The sequence below is a fragment of the Leptopilina heterotoma genome, unplaced genomic scaffold (assembly GCF_015476425.1).
Source record: "Leptopilina heterotoma isolate Lh14 unplaced genomic scaffold, ASM1547642v1 Lhet_232, whole genome shotgun sequence".
NCBI classification, from domain to species: Eukaryota; Metazoa; Arthropoda; class Insecta; order Hymenoptera; family Figitidae; genus Leptopilina; species Leptopilina heterotoma.
The window spans coordinates 719,626-741,498 of NW_025110949.1; the positions used below are offsets into that span (position 1 = coordinate 719,626).

Here is a 21,873-nt window from a genome sequence, read left to right on the forward strand (position 1 = left end):
ACTTTGAAGCCTATTATTCGTTTATTTATATACAATTTTAAAAGAATTTCTTTAAACTATTTTTCTAAGTTTTTTAATTGTAAGACTCAATTTTTTTATTTTGATAATTAAAAACGCAGGAAAAGTATATTTAAGGACCTGCGTTTTTAGTGATTTTAAAAATTATATACAAAAAAGGTACATATTAAGATAAATCAATATTTAGCATCTGAATTAGTTACATTTAAATTTTAGGAAAATATTAAAACCAATATATTTACAAGTGGTTTTTGATAAACATTTGTTTTAACGTTCTATAATCTAAAAAAGATAATTTATTCATTAGAGACAGGCTCCCTTTTAAAAATAAAATAAAAAAAAATTAAGAAAATAAAACTGTTCATTACTTATTATTTCTTTTTGTAAAAAATGAATAGCGTTTAGAGCTCTTTAGTTTTAGTTTAATATAAATTGACTATGAAATTATCGCAAATTCTAATACAAAATCTTCAATTTTTTCTATTTCTGCCAAAAATTTTTGTTTAAATAACTTAATTCTTCAAGAACTATCATAAAATTACTTGTACTTAGAAATTATTTAATGAACAATTTTTATTACAAGTTAGGCATTAGATTGACGAACATAGATTTTAATAATTCAAATTCTTCTTAAATTAGTTAAATTTTTTTTTTGTGTACGTTATTTGAAGTTTTTATTTTCTAATATATTTTTAATTGAAGAATCTCCTAATAATAGAAATTTCATAAAATTTGTAGGTAAACAAATAGATATGCAAATTCCCAAAAAACTTTTTCAAAAATTATTAAAAACTAGCTGTCGTACACGTCTTCGAAGGGTTTTAGTTTCTACCAATACATTTAACAGTGTTTCTACCAATCTGAAAAATCACGAAATAGCCGAGAATTTAATTTGACCGAAAAAAAATAATAATTAGTTACCATTAGCTATTTCAGTAGGAAAATATTACTATTTGAATAGTCTCCACCCTTTGGTAAAAAATCTGAAATTATGGAAAATTAGCAAAAATTCGAAAAACCGGATTTCTTAAAATTCAACATTTTTTCTTCTGTTTTACGGCATTTAGCTTCATTATTTTTGTGCTCTTCAAAAATACTTTACTTATTTAATAGTCTCCACCCTTTGGTAAAAAATCAAAAATTATCAAAAATTATGAAAATTTCGAAAAACCGAATTTCTTAAAATTCAACAATTTTCCTTCATTTTTATGGCATTTAGCTTTATTATTTTTGTGCTCTTATAAAATACTTTACCTAATTTGTTATCTCCACCCTTTGGTAAAAAATCTAAAGTTATGGAAAATTAGCAAAAATTCGAAAAACCGGATTTCTTAAAATTCAACATTTTTTCTTCTCATTTACTGTATTTAGCTTTATTATTTTTGGGCTCTTCAAAAATACTTTACTTATTTAATAGTCTCCACCCTTTGGTAAAAAATCTAAAATTATGGAAAATTAGCAAAAACTCAAAAAACCGAATTTCTTAAAATTCAAAATTTTTCTTCTTTTTTTCTTCTTTTTACTTGTTTAATAGTCTCCACCCTTTGGTAAAAAATAAAAAATTATGAAAATTTCGAAAAACCGAATTTATTAAAATTCAACAATTTTTCTTCTCTTTTATTGCATTTAGCTTAATTATTTTTGTCTAATGTAGCAAATTTCTTACTTTACATACTGATCTTTAAATAAAAAATTTTAATAACTTTTCCTGAAAAGCTTGCTGAAAGATTAAAAATCACTATTTTTTTTAGAAAAAAGTTGATCTAAAAAAACGAAAATTTTTCGAAAAATTTCTTTATGTTTTATAATAATTTTTGGTAAGTTGTTTAATTTCAAAAAGGTTTGGATTTGAAAATTTTAATTCTTATGGAAAAATTAGAATGACTAATTTTGTGGCAACCCTGTTTCGGTTTATAATTTTTCAGCAATTTGAAGATATAAATTTGGTTTCCAGAAACAAGCAGAGGAATGGACCGGAGAGAGGCGGTGGAGGAGGAGGAGGTGGCGGCGGCGGTGGTGGCATGGGCGTCAATAATGTCCTAGTGGACGGGAGTTTAAGTGGTGTGGGAGGCGGCGGTGGAGGCAACATGTCAATGCCTCGCAATTCGCACCCTCCACTGAGCGGAGGACCTGTTCCGATCGTAACAGCGACTCCAGTCCTGGCACCGAGTCTACCCACCGCAAAACCCACTGCTTCTTCCTACCAGGTCGGCACAAAGTTTCACGCCTCCCACTCGACAAACAGTTCGATTGGCGAGACGCAATACAACAGCAGTCACAATAAGGGTTCTCAGGAGGGCGATGCTCAGACCCTTGAGACGAGCGCAGTACAATTCACGCGTCACCGCATACATCGCAGGACCAAAGATCAAGAGACAACCTCGAAGGCGAACAGCAGCCCACAACCCTCGAATAGAGATTCTGCTCCGGCCAGTAATACGCAGCACAATCGAGGGGTCCAGTTCGACCTTGAGGCATCCGCTTTCCCACCGCTTCCCGGCTTAGACGCCGATCACACCAAGTCACACAATCCAACGACGGAGACTGTGACCGCTGAATGTTCGCAGTCGCAAAACAGACTCGCCGACGTAGTCAAAGGCACGGCTAAAATAAAAAGCACAAAGGACAAGGAACCAGGGATCGCTCAACAGTTCCACCATCACCACCATCACCAGATCAGTAATAGCAGTAGGTCCGCGAGTCCAGGCTCCTCTCACGCAGCCGTCGTCGCCGCTGCTACCACCACTGTTGCCAACACTGCTACCGCCGCCGCCGGTTGTTCGCAGGAGAATGCTGGACCAAGCAACTCGTCTTCAGTTTCCGGCGCCGCTCCCTCATCGAACTCCAATACCTCGGCCAGCAACGTCGAAGTCACAGACAATGCTCTGAGCACCATTACTCTCACCCCCCCGTCATCTCCCGATAAGTGAGTGTGCTTTGTTCTCTCATACATACATCAACAATTTTTCAAAAACACTGCTTTTCCTAGAAGTAGCTCTCGCGTTACTCTCTCTCATTGGGCTTGCACGAATAGATTTTTCCTTTAATCTCTAATTGTAAAAATCAATTCGTCAACTTTGATTAGATTTTTCTCTCAATATTCTGGATTTTCACTCTTATTTTTCTGCATCGCATTTTTTCTAACACAAATTAGGTTTCTTTTTCAAGGCGCAGGAATATCACATAAAAATTATTTGTTATTTATTAGACAAAATTTTAAAGTTTCGACCGTTCAATTGAACGACGATATTTTTATTACTTTTTCCAATTTGAATTTTATTTGCAAAATAATGTTTTTTTCAATTAAAAAATTAATTTTTGTCTAAACAAACATTGAATTGCAATATTTTTCATTCCAGTCTAGTAATTTTCAAAAATATTAATGCGTAGAAAAATATTTCGTTCACTTGAACGTTCAAAAGTTTAAGGAAATGAATTTTATTAGGATATAAAATTCATCTAACTGATTTAAAAAATTTAGATTTTAAATTAACGCGCATTTTTACGTAGCTAAAAATATTACTTAACACAATATTAGGTTTTCTAAAACGTATTTTCTAAAAATTTGTTTTCTGATAAATGTGAATTAAAAAAAATTTTTTCTAAAGAAGGTGATTTTCGAAAGTTTTTTTCTTCTAATAAAGGTCATTTTCCAAAAATTTATTTTTCTAATAATAATTTTCAAATTGTTTTTTCTAACAATATTAAATTTTTGTAATAACGATCAATAAGTATGATTAGAAAATAAAATTTACGAAAATTTTTTAATTATTCAAAAAAAATACTTGAGATTTCGTTAAGAAATTATAAAAAATATAAATTATTATACAAATTTTTTAACAAAATTTTAAAATAATTTAGTTAAAAATCGTAATTAAAAAATAGAAACTATAGGGATTTTTTTCCTAAAGATATTTAAAATTTTCTAAATAAATATTTTATAAATAAATTAATTCTGGAAATTTTGGTATAAAAAATGATGGAAATTATTATTTTTTTTGCAGATATGAACAAAATTTTGTTAACAAATTGTAATGAGAAATAATAATTTTAGTTTTCTTCTTTTTCAAAAAGAAACTTACAATTTTGTAAACAGAATTGTGATTGAAAAACGGAAAATATGCAAAATAGTTTCTATTTCTTAACAATTTTCTAATTTTTATCAAAATTATTAAATTTTACAGCTAAATTTCGGAAAATAAATGTTGGAAACCATAACTTTTTAAAAAAATTTCTTTTTGAAATTAAAACTTGTTAGAAAAACTTTTTTTAGAAAACAGATTTCATTAGAAATCGCTTTTTTTAGACAAAAAGGATTAAAAAATATTTTTTAGGAAATCTTTCTGCCGAATATTTGTTCGGACAAAGATAAATTTTTTTAATTGATATTTCGGCAATTTAGGAGTTCTACTAAATAACAATTCGTGAAAATTAAAATTCGAACAAAATAAAATTATATATAATAAAATTTCATTTAAATGTTCTAACTCACTTAAATTCTGATAAATATTTTTTTCTAAATGAAATTCAAATTGGAAGAAGTAATAAAAATATCGTCGTTCATTTGAATGTTCGAAACTTTAGGGACATAAAAATTCTGTCTAATAAATATTCTAACAAATAATTTTTATGCGATATTCATGAGCCCCTCTTTTTCATGAAAATATTGGGTTTGGTTGACGATTAGAAATTCATCTGAAAGTGGTTGTTGGTTGTTATTTTGAAACATTTTTATTTAATTTAGTAGTATTCTTATTTAATGGAATGTTAAATTAGCCGAATTTCCAAATTCGAGAATTTTTATTTCGTCCAATTTTTACTTTAAAAAAATAATTATTAGTAAGAATTATAACGAAGATTTGTCCGAAATATTTCGGAGCAAATGAAGAAAATCAAATGTAATTTAAATAAATCTTTATAGAAGGGTAAAGAATTTAATTTTCAACATTTTAATCAATTTAAAAGTTGAATTTGAATAAGAATTACAATTTGTTTTCAATAAGAAACGGATTGGGTAACAAATTTAATTATAAATTTAACAAACTTTTTTATTGTCAGCAAATTGTAATTTTTATTCAAATGCATCTTTAAATTGTTGAAAATTAAATCCTTTACTCTTCTATCAAACCAAATTCAAAATTTAATTTGTCCTTTTTTAAATACGAAATTATGTAAATGGACTAACTTTTGTTTCGACTGTCCATCAGATTCTTCCTTAAGAATTCTGCTAAATAGAAAGATTTTCCAAATATGTATAAAGGAGGTTAAATAGAAATTCTCTCAATTGTAAATTTAGTCAAATCCACATTTGGAGAAATTAAATATAAAATTTGAATTAAAGTTAAATTCCCTCAAGTGGAAATTGAAATTCATTTAAATTCAATTAAACAAGGTTTATGTCAAGTGAAAATTCTGCAAAAAGGAAATTCTGTTAAATAAAATTCTATCACTGGAATATTTTAAGAAATGACATTTTGTTGCTTATAAATTTGTTAAGTCTTAAATTTGTTCAGTTTTCATATAAATAATAATTATTTTCTTATTTCTATTTTGTTTTCTTTAAAAGAAGAATCTGATGGACAGTCAAAACAAAAGTTAGTCCAATGTTAGACATGATTTTGTATTTAAGAAAAAAAGAGAATTCATTTTGGTAGAAGAGTACAAAATTCAATTTTCAATATTTTAAACAATTTAAAGTTGCATTTGGATTCAAATGCAATTTTTAATTTAATTCAATTTGTCTTTTTTCTTTTAAAATACGAAATTATGACATACTAACTTTTGTTCCAATTTTTTCTCAGATTCTTTCTCAAGTGGAAAAACTTATTGAATAATACTAAATATTTTGGTATTTTTTAATAAAAAAAATTTTATTTAAACTAGAAATACGTTTTGGTGGAGGGATAATTTTTAACATTTTAAACAATTAAAAGTTAAAATTGGATAAAAATTTCATTTTTTTTTTTTTGTTAGTGAGTAACATTTCTCAGATTTAGGGTAACGTTGCATAAATAGTTTCGATAGTTTCTTCAAGATTTAAGAAATTTTTACGTCATTTATTCAAATCACTTCAATTGTGAAAAATTGTGAAAATTAAATAATAAAATATTGTTTGTAAAGATTGGATGGAAATTAAAATTGTACACTAAAAACATAGAAACAAAAAATGTATATAATTAAATAATAATTGAATTATATTTTTGAAATAATTAAAACATAACAATTAAACAATAAATAACAATCACTTGACATATTGTTAAGTAATTATTATTTGTCAAGTTTTAGCATTTTTGTTTGAAGTTGTGTCAAGGGGTTGAACTTTTTTAAATAATTTTTTTAATATTTTTAAAAATTTCAATCGAATTTGAAAATTAACTATTTGATAAAATTTCGTATTTTTTGGAGCTTACGACTTTCTTTTGCAAAATAAAAAATGGCAAAATTAAAACAAAAATGTATTCAAAAATGGTTTATTTTCAACAGAATAAACCAAACAATTTGATTAATTTGCTATTTCGAGAATTTTAAATTGTTATTTAATGGCTCAAAGCGGTAAAATTAAAATTGAATTAATTCACTTTTTCTGAAATAATTTTTAATTAATATTGTGCGTTTTAATTTAAAAATATAAAATTTTGGAATTGCCCTAAAAAGAAAAAGAAAAACGGTTTAATTTCTCGTAAATTGTGTATTTAGATTATTAATTTTTCTTTATTTTTTTTACTTTCATTTTTAAAGACTTCCAAAAAAATTAGTTCTGGAAAAATGCAAAATTTTGCAAATAATAAATTTTCAAGTGCAACTGATATTTTGAAAAACTGTTTTTACAATAAATTAACCAGTTTCATTGAATTAGATTTAAAAAAAATTATTTTTGTTTGATAAACTTAAAAATACGTTTTCAAAAAACAATTTTTCTCATTAACTAAATTAAAATACTTTTAACAAAAAAAAAAATATTTAAGAAAGTCACAAAGTTATTGTAATAAAAAAATGTTTGACTCGAACCAATTTTTTAAATATTGACTTTCTCAAACTGTCGTTAAAATTTAATTTAATTATTTTTTTTCTATTTAAATGAAAATAATTTTTTGCTTTTTAAAATAATGTAAGGTGAAATTTTTAGTATTTTTGCATTTTGCTTGAAAATTTCTATTAGACTAGATTTAGAAATTAAATTAAAATTTTCAAAAATTTATATACAGTAAATTTTTAGTTTTTAAAGTTTAAACGATCTTAAATAAAAGTTTAGGAATAAATTTTTAATCACTAGAAAGTACAAGTAAAACGTTAACAATACGTTGCATTAAATAATACTTAGAGATTTAAAAATTCTAAATTGCAAATATTTTTCTTGATAATTCTGACAGAAAAACTTAAATTTGATAACTAAATTGAAACTTTCTTTAATTATTCTTTAATTATTTCTTTTATTATGCGAATAAATATATAATTGAGAAATGCTGTAAAAAATACGAAAAAGAAAAATAAGAAAATCCAGTTTGGAAATATTGGTAACTAGGGTCACGAAGGTTTTTTCACTCTCAATATTTTTACATTCAATGATATTGGAAATTTTCTATCAATTGAGATTAAATTGACAATCGTAAAACAAAACTCAACTTTAAAAAGCAAAATAAAAAAATTTCTAAATTCTAATTTGAATTCTTCAAAGAATTATAAAATGTTTTTGGAACAAAAATATTAATTAACCAGAAAAAGAAAAATATTCTTTTGTCTCAGTTTAAAAATATTATTTGAAATACGAAAATTGGTATTTTAGTTTTAAATAAAAGAAAAAAATGTTTTGCCATAATTTCAAGGGAGAAATTGAAAGTTTTTAAGTACGATATTTGAAATATCATAAAAGTTGAGGGGTTATTGTTATTTTAAAAATTAAATGTTACTGTTACATATTTTTTTTTATTTTTGCTTAATTTAGGTGAAATTTTTTCACAAACAAAAATTAATATTGTGATTATGGAGAAGAGTCTTGTTCGTAATGAAAACACTGCCTTGAACACTAAACAAGTTTCTTTAATGTTCGTTTTATTCGTTTAGTACAATTTTAATGGATAAACATCTTTAAATTGACTTTAGAATTTAGTTTTAGAATTTAGTTTCATTAAGGTTTTTAAAAATAAAAATTTTTAAATACTTTTTTTTGTTTTTATCTTTTTGTGCTTGATCAGTAGTTTATTGATAATAATTAATAATTGATTTTTAGTTAGTGGTTTATCATGGTGTATGCTTTCTTTTTGTGTTAAAATAGATTTTCCACTTTTATTCAGTTGTATTGTAAAATTTTTCAGGGACATTGTCCTAACAAACAAACCAAAAAAAAATAAAGATATACATTAAGAAAAAATAAAATTATTATAATTACGAAAAGAAACAGAATTTACAATTAAAAGAATAAGTAAATAAAGAAATAATTTACAATTAAGAAACGCAAAATTAGAATAATTCTTTTTAAAACGATTATTGTAGCGACTTTTCAAGTTTTACTAGATTAAAAATAATCTGCTAATTAAAAAAAACAAATGAAAAAATTAAAAAAAACTGTCGCTGTGCAAACAATGTACGGATGTATGTCACTGTATAATAAATAGTTTTTTGTGAATAGCACTGAAATATTTGCGATAGTAAAAAAAATAGCAGAATCAGACTGCGTTAGTAATTTAACGTTTCATTACTATTATTATTATTATTATAATTATATTAATATTGTTGAAAGTTTCATTAAAAAGAGTTTCTATGTAAAAATAAGTTCGATTTAAGCCTTTAAGGTAACTAGTAAATCTTATTTTCTAACCATATAGATTTGTTTTGATTGCAAATAATCATTAACTATAGATTTATTGTCAATATAAAAAATAAATGTATATCAGTTTGTTAATTGTGAGTTAAAAAAATCTTGCAAGACCCGATCCCTGAAAAGTTTTTTTTTTCTCTCATATATTCTTTCTCTTTTCTTTTTCTGTTTATTTAGTTTTAGAAAAATGATTCTTTTTATTTTCTCATTTAGTGTCTTGTAAATTTATTGAATTTGGTGTGCGTAAAGTTTGTTTTTAACACAACCTATATACATGTAAGTAATTTAGGTAAAGACCTTTATCACTGAAATGCACCACTGACAGATCTATAAAGACTGATGACTCGAACTTGATGAATGGTGTGGATGAGGCCATAAGTACAAATGCACAAGCAGCAGAAGAGTCCGAACCAGTGACCAGGTGCGATTGTGACATCCCTACTGCCACCCAGAATACCCAGTCGCAATCTGGAGTGGCCTCTGCCTTTCCTGTAGTAAGTTTTGTTTTTTTATATTTTTTTTCTTTCTCTCTCTCTCAATCTCGTAACTCTGCTTTCCCTAGAAAATAATTTCCATTTTTTATAGTTAACTTTAGCATGATTTGTTTTCAAATTTTTATTCTTTGAAATTAATTAATTAATTTGCTTTTCTTTAATACAGTCAATCGGGACGCATGAAAATTCTACAGGGCTCGGACTAGGTCCTTAAATTTGATTCAAGTCCGTAAAAGTCCGTTTTTTTGAAAAAAGGTCCGTAAAGTCCGTAATTTGATTGATAAAAAAACGAAAAGATCGTAAATTGTACGATATAATTTGGAGAATTTTAGAGAAATTACAAATGATTGCAGTAATTCAATTATTTTCAAAAGTAATAAAATTCTTTGCAGAAATTCAGTTGTATTCAAAAATTTTTTTAAATTCTTTGTCAGAATTCAGATTTGCAAATTTTTTTTATAAATTTCTTCGCAATAATTCAATTATTTTCATAAATACATAATATAAAATTTTTACAGAGATTCAATTATTTTCGTAAATAATTACACAATTTTCATAAAATTTTTTGACAAAAATCAATTATTTAAAATGATTTTTATAAAATTCTTCGCTAGAATTCAATTATTTAAAAGAAAATTAATAAAGTTCTTTGTAAGAATTCAATTATTTTTTTGAAAATTTTAATAAAACTCGTTGCAAGAATTCAATTATTTAAACAAATTTTTATAAATTTCTTCGAAACAATTCAATTATTTTTAAAAAAATTTTGATAAAATTCTAGGCAAAAATTTCAATTATTTTCCAAAATTCTCCTCAATTCAATGATTTTTAATATATATTATTTTAATAAAATTTTACATAAAAATCCAATTATTTAAAGAAAATTTAATAAAATTTTACGCAAACCTTTAATTATTTTTATAAAATAATAAAAATTTCACATAGGAATTCAATTATTTAGAAAATTTTTTATAAATTTCTTTGCAATCATTCAATTTTTTTCATAAATAATACAATTTTTACATGGATTCGATTATTTTCGTAAATAATAAAATTCTTTTTAGGATTTCAATTATTTTCATAAAAATAATAAAACTCATTGCAGAATTTCTATTATTTTTGTTACAATTTTAATCGAATTCGTCGAAAAATGTAATTATTTTTAAAAATGTTATTAAAATTCGTCAAAAGAATTCAATTATTTAAAAATTTATTGATAAAATTCTGGTAGAATTTTCTAATGAAAATTTATTTAAAAATGTATTTCGGTTAAAATTTTAGATTATAATTGAATACTTGAAGCATTAGAAAGTGAATTTTTAGAAATAATGGAATTTTGAAAAGGTTTCAAATTAAAATGTTTGAAAATTCGATTTTTTCATTTTTTTAACTAAACAATTCTGTTGGAATTAATTTTTTTGAGAAAGTTTAATTACGAATTTTTTAAAAATATTTTTTTTGAAATTTTTACTTTCTAATATCTATTTAATTGAAGAATTTGCGAATAATTTAAATTTTGTAAAATTGAATTGTAAACAAATGAATTTGAAAATTCTCAAAGAGCTTTTTTAAAAATTTTTAAAAATACTGCATTTATAGAAGACTTTGATTAGAAACACGAAATAAAAATTTAATTTTAGAAAAGTTACAAATTATCGCAGAAATTTAATTATTTTCAAGAGTAATAATATTCTTCGCAAAAATTAAATATTGTTCAAAAATAATAAAATTCTTCTTATGGATTCAATTATTTTCACAGATAATAAAACTCTCATCGCAGAATTTCAATTATTTTTAATACAATTTTAATCGAATTTCTCGAAAAATGTAATTATTCTTAAAAATTCATTTAAAAATGAATTTCAGATAAAATTTTAGATAATGTAGAATTTTTTAATAAAAATTGATTTAAAAATGAATTTCTGTCATAAATTTTAGATTATAATTGAATATTAAAAGCAATATAGCGTAAATTTTTAGAAATAATTGAATTTTGTAATTAATTTTGTTGAAAAAGTTTAATTGAATTTTTTTAATATTATTTAAAGTTTTTATTTTCTAATATATATATATATATATATATTTAATTGGAGAATTTACAAATAATTGAAATTTCGTAAAATTGAATATTGTAAAGAAATGGATTTGAAAATTGTCAAAGAACTTTTTCGAAAACTATTAAAAATAATCGATTTAAGGAAGAATTTTAGTTAAAAATTCTTGAAAATAATAGTTGAATTGATAATGATTTTATCACTCGGTCATCTTTAATTATTATAAAACATGAAGAAATCGATCACTCCGAGTTTTCGACTCGGAGCAATCGCTATCTTCATGTTTTATAGTGTAGTTTATATTTACTTATAGTATTGTTTCACTAGTTCGAGCCCTGAATATCAAGAATATTAATTAAATTCTAATATAACTTTATTAAATTTCACAAAAGTTTTTTAAAGTTTATTATTTTTTTTATCAAAATTCCGCCATTTAAAATTTTTAAAATTAGACTTCAGATTTGTAACCAGCTCAATTAATACCTTCGAAAACAAATTTTCATAAAACAACGTTTTTCCAAAAAAAAAAAAATGGCCGTAATTTTTTGGTTTTTCTCAATTTTGTGCAGATTTCGAAAGAGCAATGTCTAAGATGTAAGGAATAGTTCTCCTAGATTTTTTTAAATTCCTTGTCGACGAGAAAATTATCATAAAAAATTGTCTCTAAAATGTGTCCGTCCTGTCTTTAAAGGGTTAACAACAAGTGACTATTAGATTCCTAATTTTAATGATGTTGCTCTTTTTTCTCTAAAAATAATTATTGTAGTGAGCTGGGTTTTTGTGAACAAGTCTATAAAATATGATGAGGGACAGTGATGATCAAAAGTTTTAATATTTTTATAACTGATTGCGTATATTATAATAGATTCTTGAATTATCCTTTACGACGGACACTTTTAGCCTAACTTTTACAAATTTCAATGTCGTGTTTTATGGAACGCATGAATGTGTATAAAATATTGTAAAACATTAAAAAGAATAGTTTTTGAGGTTTGTTGTCTAGAAAAAAACCCTTGTGAAGAGAACCTATATCAACCTGTATTTATACTTGTTTTCTTCGAAACACTTTTGGCTCTTTATTTTTACTATTTCAAAATGCTGCAACTCTTAAACAGCTGCAATAAATTTAATAATTTTTTTTTAAGATAGAAATACCTACTTTAAAATGCTTTGCATTAGTAAGCCAGTTTCTACATTTATTTTTGGAAATATAACATAAAAATCGACAAAAAAAAACTATTTTTTGGTGAATTTTTATTAAATTTAACCCGAACTTTTTTTTTTGTAGTTTTATTACAGGGTTTATTATACAGTGTCATACCGTTGGGTTACTTCAGACAAATGAATGTAGATGTTCTTTAATTAAGATGTGAATGGATTAAAAACTTGTTTTTTGTTTATTTAATTTATGTGTTTAAAAAGACTCTTGGTTTAATAATTAAACTGAAAACAAAATTTTATGAAAATTAAAATTAACAAAATAAATATTTTGAATTTATATAATTTATAATTTTTATATAATTTTTATATTTATATTTTTAAAGACTAGTTAAATATAAATTGATATTTACCTTTGTACTTCTTATTGTACTAAAATTTCTTCTTTTTTCCCTGACCACGGTCAGGGAAAAGTCAGGGGAAGTAGAATTGGTCAGGGAAATCAGGGGAAAGTCAGGGATTTTTATTAAAAGTACTGGAAAAAATTCAATTTTTAGAATTCACAAGAAAATTCACAATTTTTGGTGTCTTTTTTGTTTGACTCGTAAACTATGAAACTGCCACTAATTCTAATACAAAACCTTCGAAAAAAATTTCTATTTATGACAAGAATGAATTTTTTAAATATTATTTAATTATTACACAAGTTTAAAAGCAATTATCTTGATAAATAATAAAATTCTTCACAGAAATTCAATAATTCTTAGGAATTTTAATAAAATTCTTTACAAAATTCGATTATTTTCATAAATGACAATATTTATGACAAGAATTGAATTATTTTCAAAAGTAATAAAATTTTTCGAAGAAATTCAATTATTTTAAAGAAATTTAATAAAATTCTTCAAAAAGTTTTCAATTATTTTCAAAAATTGTTATAAAATTCTTAAATATAATAAATTTCATTAAAATTTTAATGAAATTCCTTAAAGGAAATTAAATATTTTCAAAAGTTGTTAATACAATTCTTCGTAAAAATTAAATTTTAAAAAACATTCAATATTATTTATCTTTGTATGTAAATAATTGATTTCTCGTAGAATTAAATTATTGTTTTTCGTACTTTTAACTAACAATTTGGTAGAATTAATTTTTTTAAATTAATTTTTATATAATAATAATTTTGTCAGTCGGTCATCTTTATGTTTTTTAATAATATTCTTATGAGTTGTTCAATTTGAAAAAGTTTGAATTTAAAATTTTTGAACATCTTAATTCCAATGAAATAAAAATGATGAAATATTTATTTTAAAGAAAACTATTGATGTTTTCGAATAATTTTACTTTCGAAGAAATTTGTAAATAAATTTAATAGAACATTTTTTGAGTATCTAATAATTTTTAGAGTGAATGAGAAAATTCTTTAGTGTCAGGGAAAAATATAAGTGAAAGTTGTGTTTGGAAATCAGGGAAAAGTGAGGGAAAATTAAAGTTAAATTTTTGTGGCAACCCTGTATAAATAAATTATATTTTTATCTTTATTTAACCAATTTTTATGGTCCCCTAAAAGTGTCCCTTATTTCCCCTAAAATACTTTTTAGGGACACTGTGAAGCCTGTAAATTCATCCTTATTATAAATTTTATTCTTTTAATATTATTTATACTGCCTTTAATCTTATTATCTTAGTTATTGGGATTGGCTAAATTTCAAACGTCATCTGGTGGTTACCTACTTCTTACCTCTATTTTTTCCATCTTTCTTTAATTAGTACAATAGGAAGAGGAGAAAAATAAAATATAGGGCAGGAATAGGTAAACGTTACTAGCTAAATCCCAATTACTTTTTATGAAAAGAATTATATTCGTTAAATATTTCCTGATATAAAATGTAATTGTTCTTCTTTTTTTGTACAGGATCTTACCAGGCCAAGTTATGCCCAAGTAGCCCAACATTGTCGCGAACTACCATGTACAAAACACAAAGCAGATGAAAGGGATGGAAATGCGTAAGCCGATATGTAAGTAAGCTGCTCATTCATAATGTCCTTCCTCTGATCAATTGTTCGTAGCTTCTAAAGAAAAAAAAAAATTAAGAAAAAAAAAATCGTTGATGACTTGAGAGTAACAAAGCAATGGATCGACCCAAGGATTTCTCAAAATTTCCCTCATCAAAGCAAAGGAGAAAGCGATTCACAAAAAATTTTTTTTGCGTTGATATAAAAAGGAACGATCTTTTGCGCTGATATTCTTAAGAGAAAAACAGAGAGAGTGAGAGAGAGAGAAAGAGAAAATGTTAAAGTACATATTTCTGATTGAATGTTATCAATGTGTAATATTCATACGAGAACGTTTACAGATACTACTGCGATCAATTTGAATATTTAGCAATTACCATTCATTTGGATTGAGTGGATTGTTTACCGCTGCTTTTAAAAATGCTATAACAGACAAAAAAAAAAAAAAGTGGGCACGAAGAAAACTCTTTTTACATTGTACAGTGACTTCGCCTACAATGAATGTGGTATTGGTTGACAAAGGATGATAAAAGCAAAAAAAAAACTTTTTATTTCACGAGACAGTAATCCCCCCATGCCCCCCTTCCTCCCAAATTTCCCATTTTACTTTTAAGAAGAAATATGATTGCTGGCAGGATAATACACTATCTAACGGAGAGTATTGTTATTGCTTTGGTTCTGTGATTTTGGAGGTACATATTTGTTAGCTTGTAAAAAAAAATGTTAAACTAAGGTGTTAATCTTTTTAATTCCTTTCTCCTACCTACTTATCATAGTGCAGAGCCGTAAATGGGAAATCTTTGTATTTGTGCCAAACTCTGCTATTTACACATACACACACAAAGAACAATGTAGAAAATGTTTGTTTTTGGTTTTTTTTCTTTTTTTTTTTTCTTAATTTGGATTTTCTAATTTTTTCCAGAATATTGATCACGGGGGAATTGAAATCAAACTTAATCTTTTGCGCGAGAATGAGGGAAATAAAATTAATGCATCTTGTACAGAAATGATTATGTCACGAAGAATATTTAAAAAAAAAAATCGATTCAGAAAATCGATGCTTAGTTTTTTAAGAAATTGGCTGATTTAGATTGTCAATTAAATTGGAATAATTATTAGTTTTAAACGTAAATTTTTTTTGTTGGAAATTTTTGGGCAATTGACTTTGTTTTGTTTGTAGTGTCTTATAAGTAATCAAGCAAAAACAGTAGATGAAATATTTTATTTAATACTTTTATCATTTTTTTTCTATTTTTTTCTATTTTTTTTTTTTCATTTACTTTTTTTAAGGGTCAATTTTCTTTTTTTTCAATTTGACCAATGCATTTTTTGAAAAATGAATATTTTTTTCTTTTTGTAATTGTTAACAATTTTTTTTTAAAAGCATTTGAAAAGAGAAATATTTTTTTTGCACATTTGATTGGTTTTTTGAGACCTTGACATGCCTTAAATATTTATAAATTCGGTGGCCATAATAGTGTGGATCAAAAAATGAGGGGAGGAAGGGAAGGGGGAAAAAATTTTATTGCTTAGATATTGTACTATAATTCTTAGTGTAAAGTTTGTATAATTAAACAAAATGTAAAAAAAACGATGATTAGGTAAGAATGTTGCAGAAAAGCAAGCTCCAAAATGTATTATTCTACAATTATTATAATGTTCTATATACTAGTCTTTACTAGAAGCTTTAAAATGGAAATTTCACGGGAAACGGAATGAACAAAAATATTAAAAAAAAAAAAAAAAGAAAAGGTCACCATTTATCATTCCGTCGTCAATATTCTGGAAAAAAAATTTTTCTTTCACAACTTGTTATTTCCCGAATTCTGAGATCTATAATTAATTAATTAATTAATTATTATTATCATTATTATTATTATTATTATCATTATTATTATTATTATTATTATTATCATTATTATTATTGCTATTATTATTATTACTATTATTATTATTATTATTATTATTATTATTATTATTATTATTATTAATATTATTTCCGTTTGTATACCTAATTACGGCACTGACAATTTTTAAAATATAATTGTTACAAGAGATAACATACAATAGAAAAATCTGCTTTGGCAAGTAACATAAGACATTGTGAGGAAAATGGTATTTGAGCACACAATTAAGTGCCTCAAGTGTTGTGAAATATTACAGGAGCTTGGCTTTAGATGTTATGTAATTACATGTATCTATACATTATAATAAAGAGCGCATATGATATATTTGTTACTGATATGCGTGCAGAATTGAGGTAATGGATGCTAAAAAAAAATAAATAAATAAAAACCAATCTCCTGAAACTATAAAAGATTTATTGACATATGTAATTATATTGTAAGTTAGCAATGCTGCCTTTTAATTTTTTTTTTACATTTTCAAAGCGGTTCAATTGCAATTGTTGGAAATGTCAGGAAATCGATTGTAATCTAATTAATATATTCATTATTTGAGTTTATGCGTTGGTGCTGTAGGCTGTTTAATAATCTTTAGTCGATTTCATACCCTTGACCGATTCTTTTTTTTTTTTTTTTTTTTTTTTTTTCATAAGTGAAAATATATTTTCACTCGGGCCGAAATTGCTTTTTACATACGACAATATGTATTTTAATAACAAAAATGAATGAAAATGAAAAAAATTTTGCAAAACAAAAAAAAGTAAGGACGAATTGTGCATTCTTTGTGTAGCAATTGTGACTTGCTTTATTGGTACAGAATATTCGTGTACAACGCTATTGAGTGACAAGAAAATTTTTTAATCTTTATTCTAACAATATAGTGTAAAATTTTTTGAATTATAAAATTTACGACAAGACAGAGAATTTTATAGAAATTTTCAAATGTATAAATTGAAATTATTTTGTTTTTTTATTGGCGATTTAATCTGATGAATAGAATTTTATTTTTAATGAACTTTGTAAATATGAAAAGCTCTGTAATTTTAATTTTATATTTTCTTGAGAAAAAAATGTTTGCATTTTTAAAAAAGGCGACTTCCTATTAAGAGTTTTAGAAGTAAAATATATAATTTTTTTTCACATTGCATTAAAAATATTAATTTGTGAAAAAAATTGTAAAATCAGGAAAAGAGAAGAAATTAATTAAATATAAAACACTGAAAAGATTTTTCATGAAAAATAAACTTTTATTTGATTTAGAATCGCCTGTAAAATACTCCAATGTTCAGTTCTATTTTTTCGTAAACTGATTTTTAAATTAAATTTTGTCTTGTCTTCTTTTTTTGAAAGATTTTTAATTCGAAAGAAAATAGTAAAAATGTTTATGAAAGAATTGTTTACATATCTCTGAGATTGTAAGATTGATTAATAGTCATTGAAATAATTATTGTTTCCTGATTTTTCGGCATTTTTACCAGTAAAGTGAGTCTCGACTCCTGAATGAAAAAAACATAGTTTTAATTTATCGAAATGCGTATGAATAAGGTAACTGTGCCGCACATACATAACGTTATTTTACACATCGCTTCCAAGACGATTATGAATTTAAAGGATTTAGTAAATCCTAGTGATTTTCTCTCAATTATTTATATACACATACTGTTCTCTAAAAAAGGTGACAGATGCGAGAGGATTCAATTATTTTCTCTTTTTTTTCAATTAATATCTTTTAATCAACAATTTACATCCTTGTTAGATGACTCGAACAAAAGATAACATGGCAGCAGTTGCGTTATAGATATGTAACTATGTAATAAAAAAAAAGGAAAAAAACGATATGAATACCAAACATCTTGAATCACAATTTGAACTGAAACGTGAGATTTTGACAACGCTTCCGATTATTCTCACGTTTGAGTTATTTTCTCTGTTCTTTTATAAATTAAAGATAATAATAATGAATGAATTTATAATAATTATTTCGAAATGTTTGGTAAAAGTTGAAAAAAGAAAAAAAAATTTTTAATGTAAAGAAAAAAGGATTGAAAGAGAAAGAATTGTGATTCAAGGTACAAGGTTGTTGAGAGATATGAAATTGTCAAGAGTATGAGCAGAGTGGACAAAAAGAAAAAAAAACGTATGATCAGAAAAATTTATCTCTTCATGGTCCATCAAATATTGTGGTTGGTAAATAATTAGTTAAGTCAGTAAACTGTGATTAGACTAAAAGCCCCACAAAAAAAAGAAAAGAAAATACACAACGTAATGTACTCTGTTTCATTAGGCCCAAAACGAGCCTTAGAAAGTCTGATTTTTTAACAACAAAAATGTGGGTGTGTACTATAAAAAAAAATATGATCTACAAAACATTTGTTTATAAGTAAAGCGAAAGATTTCAAAATTAAACATTAATCACTGTTATTGGTTTTGCTTTTATTTTCACTACTTGCAGTCACTTCCAAAAAAAAAAAAAAGCATTGCGTACTTGTATTACACACTGTTGATGCCACGTGCTCACATAGTTTCAATTCTATTTTTTCTTACGAATCGTACAAAAGATATTTTTAGATTTAGACGGCCTAGCGATACGATTAAAAAAAAAGTGAATAAACAAAAAAAATAAAAAAAAACACAAAATAAGGAAAAAAACAGTGGAGCGAATCGACGACTTTTCCATAATATTAAAAAATTGATGATGTGAAAACAGAAAAAAAAATCATTAACTAGTGCACGAGATTTTCATTCAGGGCAAAATAAACTGCCGATACTTCGAACACGTGAGACTGACTGTAATTATTTCATTAGAGACGAATTAGTTACCATTCTTTAAACTTCTATAATACACCTTTAACTTCGTAATATGTACAAAGTTCAATTCTAATAATTTTATTTTCCTCTTTCTCCAGTTTAATCAAATCCAAGTTGAGAAAACATTTATTTTGCTCATTTTTATTTTTTTGGCAATTTTATCCAAATTCAGAATTTTTGTTTCTAAATTAAATTCACGACAAATTACGAAATCAAAGTAAATAAATTCATTTAAAATTGGAGAATTTTTGAGAAGTTACAAATAATTGTAAAAATTCAATTATTTTCAAAAGTAATAAAATTCTTTGTAAATTAAAAATTTTAATAACATTTCATGAAAGAATTCAATTTTTCAAAAAAATTCTTAATATCATTTTTTGAAAGAAATACGATTATTTTCTAAAATTTTAATTAATCCTGTTAAATAATTCAATTGTTTTTATAAATAGTAAAATTAATCGCAAGAATTAAATTATTTTTCATAAAATAATAAAATTATTCTCTGGAATTCAATTATTATCAATATAATTATTAAGAAATTCATTTGTATTTAATAAATTAAAGAAATTTTTCGAAAGAATTTGATTATTTTCTAAAAATCTTAATAAAATGTAAGAATTAATTGTTTAATTTCAATTATTAAGGAAGAGAATTATTGTAAAAACTTGAAAGGAAATGTTCATACAAAATGCATTTTATTACTTTGAAAACTTTCAATTAAAATTATTAAAAAAACTGAAAGAAATTCTTCGAAAGAATTTAATTAAGATTATGAAGAATTTGAATAAAATTCTTCCCAAATTCAATTATTTAAAAAAAAAATAAAATTCTTCACAAATTCAATTATTTTCATTAATAATAAAATTTCTACACAGATTCAATTATTTTCGTAAATAATAAAATTCTTTTTATGAATTCAATTATTTTCATAAAAAATATAATTTTCGCTGGAATTTAATTATTTGCAAACACAATTGAAAAAAATTAATTATTTAAAATGATTTTTATAAAATTCTTCCTTAGAATTCAATTATTTAAAAAAAATCCATAAATTTCTTTGTAAGAATTCAATTATTTTTGAAATTTTTAATAAAATTCGTGACAAGAATTCAATTATTTAAACATTTTTTTAAAAAAACTCTTCGAATAAATTCAATTATTTTCAAAAATTTTGATAAAATTCTAGGCAAAAATTTCAATTATTTTCAAAAATTGTCCTCAATTCAATGTTTTTCAATATCTACTATTTTAATAAAATTTTCCAAAAGAATTCAATTATTTAAAAAAAAAATTAATGAAATTCTGCGCAAACATTTAATTATATTCATAAAGTAATTAAAATTTCACAAGGAATTCAATTATTTACAAATTTTTTTAAAATTTCTCCCCAACTTCAATTATTTTCATAAATAATAAAATTCTTCGAAGAAATTCAATTATTTTTAAAATTTTTGATAAAATTCTTTCCCAGAATTCAATTATTTGCAAATTTTTTTATAAATTTCTTCCCAATAATTCAATTATTTTCACAAATAATATAAATTTTTTTTACCAAGAATCAATTATTTTCGTAAATAATAAAATTCTTTTTATGAATTAAATTATTTTCATAAAAAATAAAATTTTTCGAAAAAATCAATTATTTAAAATGATTTTTATAAAATTCTTCGCTAAAAAAAGAAAAAAAAAGAAAAGAATTTTGAAGAAGTTGCAGCTTATTTTATGATTCGTTGAATTAATCAATTATTTATAATATTGAAAAAAATAATAAAATATAATGAAAAATATAAAAATGAAGGAAAAAGTGGTATTATTAATTTTCATTTTAATAAATTTAATGTTTTCTTTAAATTCTTTCATTTAAGAACGAAAATTAAATTATAAATTAAATGAACTAACTTATTGCTTGGATGTAGGTTAAATTGAATAATCAGGAAAAATAAAATTTATAATGAATGATCATACATCACTAAATTTTTAAATCAAATCTTGATATGCTTTTGATACTTTAAATGTTCTTGAAACAAAAATTTACCAATCAGATTTCAAGTCGAATATATTATATATTATATCGAAAAGTGAGGATGAGAAAAAAATGTCTTATATGATATATTAGCTTCGGGAATATTTTTTTTTTCGAAATGCAAGTATTTTATTGTATTAAAAATTATTTGTAAATAAACAACTTTCAAAATACTGCAAGTTTCCGTGAAAGAAAAAATCGCAAAAATCTTAAATTTTCGATGTTAAAAATTAAATTTGAAATCATATTTGGATAAATATTTAAAGAACATTTTTTGAACGATTAATCTTGAAATTAAATATACAAATAAAAATGATTTTTATTCTTATTAATATTTTGTTTTAATCGACAAATATCAAATTTGAAATCGAATTTTCTAGTGATATATTTATAGGGTTTGATTTTAAATAAATATTTTTTTTGGGAACTGATGTTGAAGTGTAATTCAACAGATTAGTATATTTAGCAGGAAAAGAGAGGAATAAAAAACGTTAATAAAAATAAGGTTTCTATTCTAAAAATGACATATTAACAATTAACAATTAATAATTAACAATTAACAATTCCCCTTGACATTCAGAGA

General features: G+C 24.0%; 1 protein-coding gene across 5 annotated transcripts in view; it reads left to right on the plus strand.

Moving 5' to 3' along the window:
- Nucleotides 1–17,019, plus strand: part of LOC122502524 (la-related protein Larp4B) — a 30,399-nt gene extending 13,380 nt beyond the window's left edge. For 4 of the 5 annotated variants that reach the window (XM_043612629.1, XM_043612630.1, XM_043612631.1 and 1 more), the window contains exons 7-9: nt 1,973–2,944; nt 9,159–9,327; nt 14,455–17,019. In XM_043612629.1, the coding sequence (XP_043468564.1) occupies nt 1,973–2,944; nt 9,159–9,327; nt 14,455–14,550 (1,237 nt within the window). In that variant the 3' untranslated portion in view covers nt 14,551–17,019. The remainder of the gene's footprint in view (nt 1–1,972; nt 2,945–9,158; nt 9,328–14,454) is intronic. The other variant, XM_043612633.1, reaches the window with a different exon arrangement.
- The last annotated feature ends 4,854 nt before the right edge of the window (nt 17,020–21,873 follow it).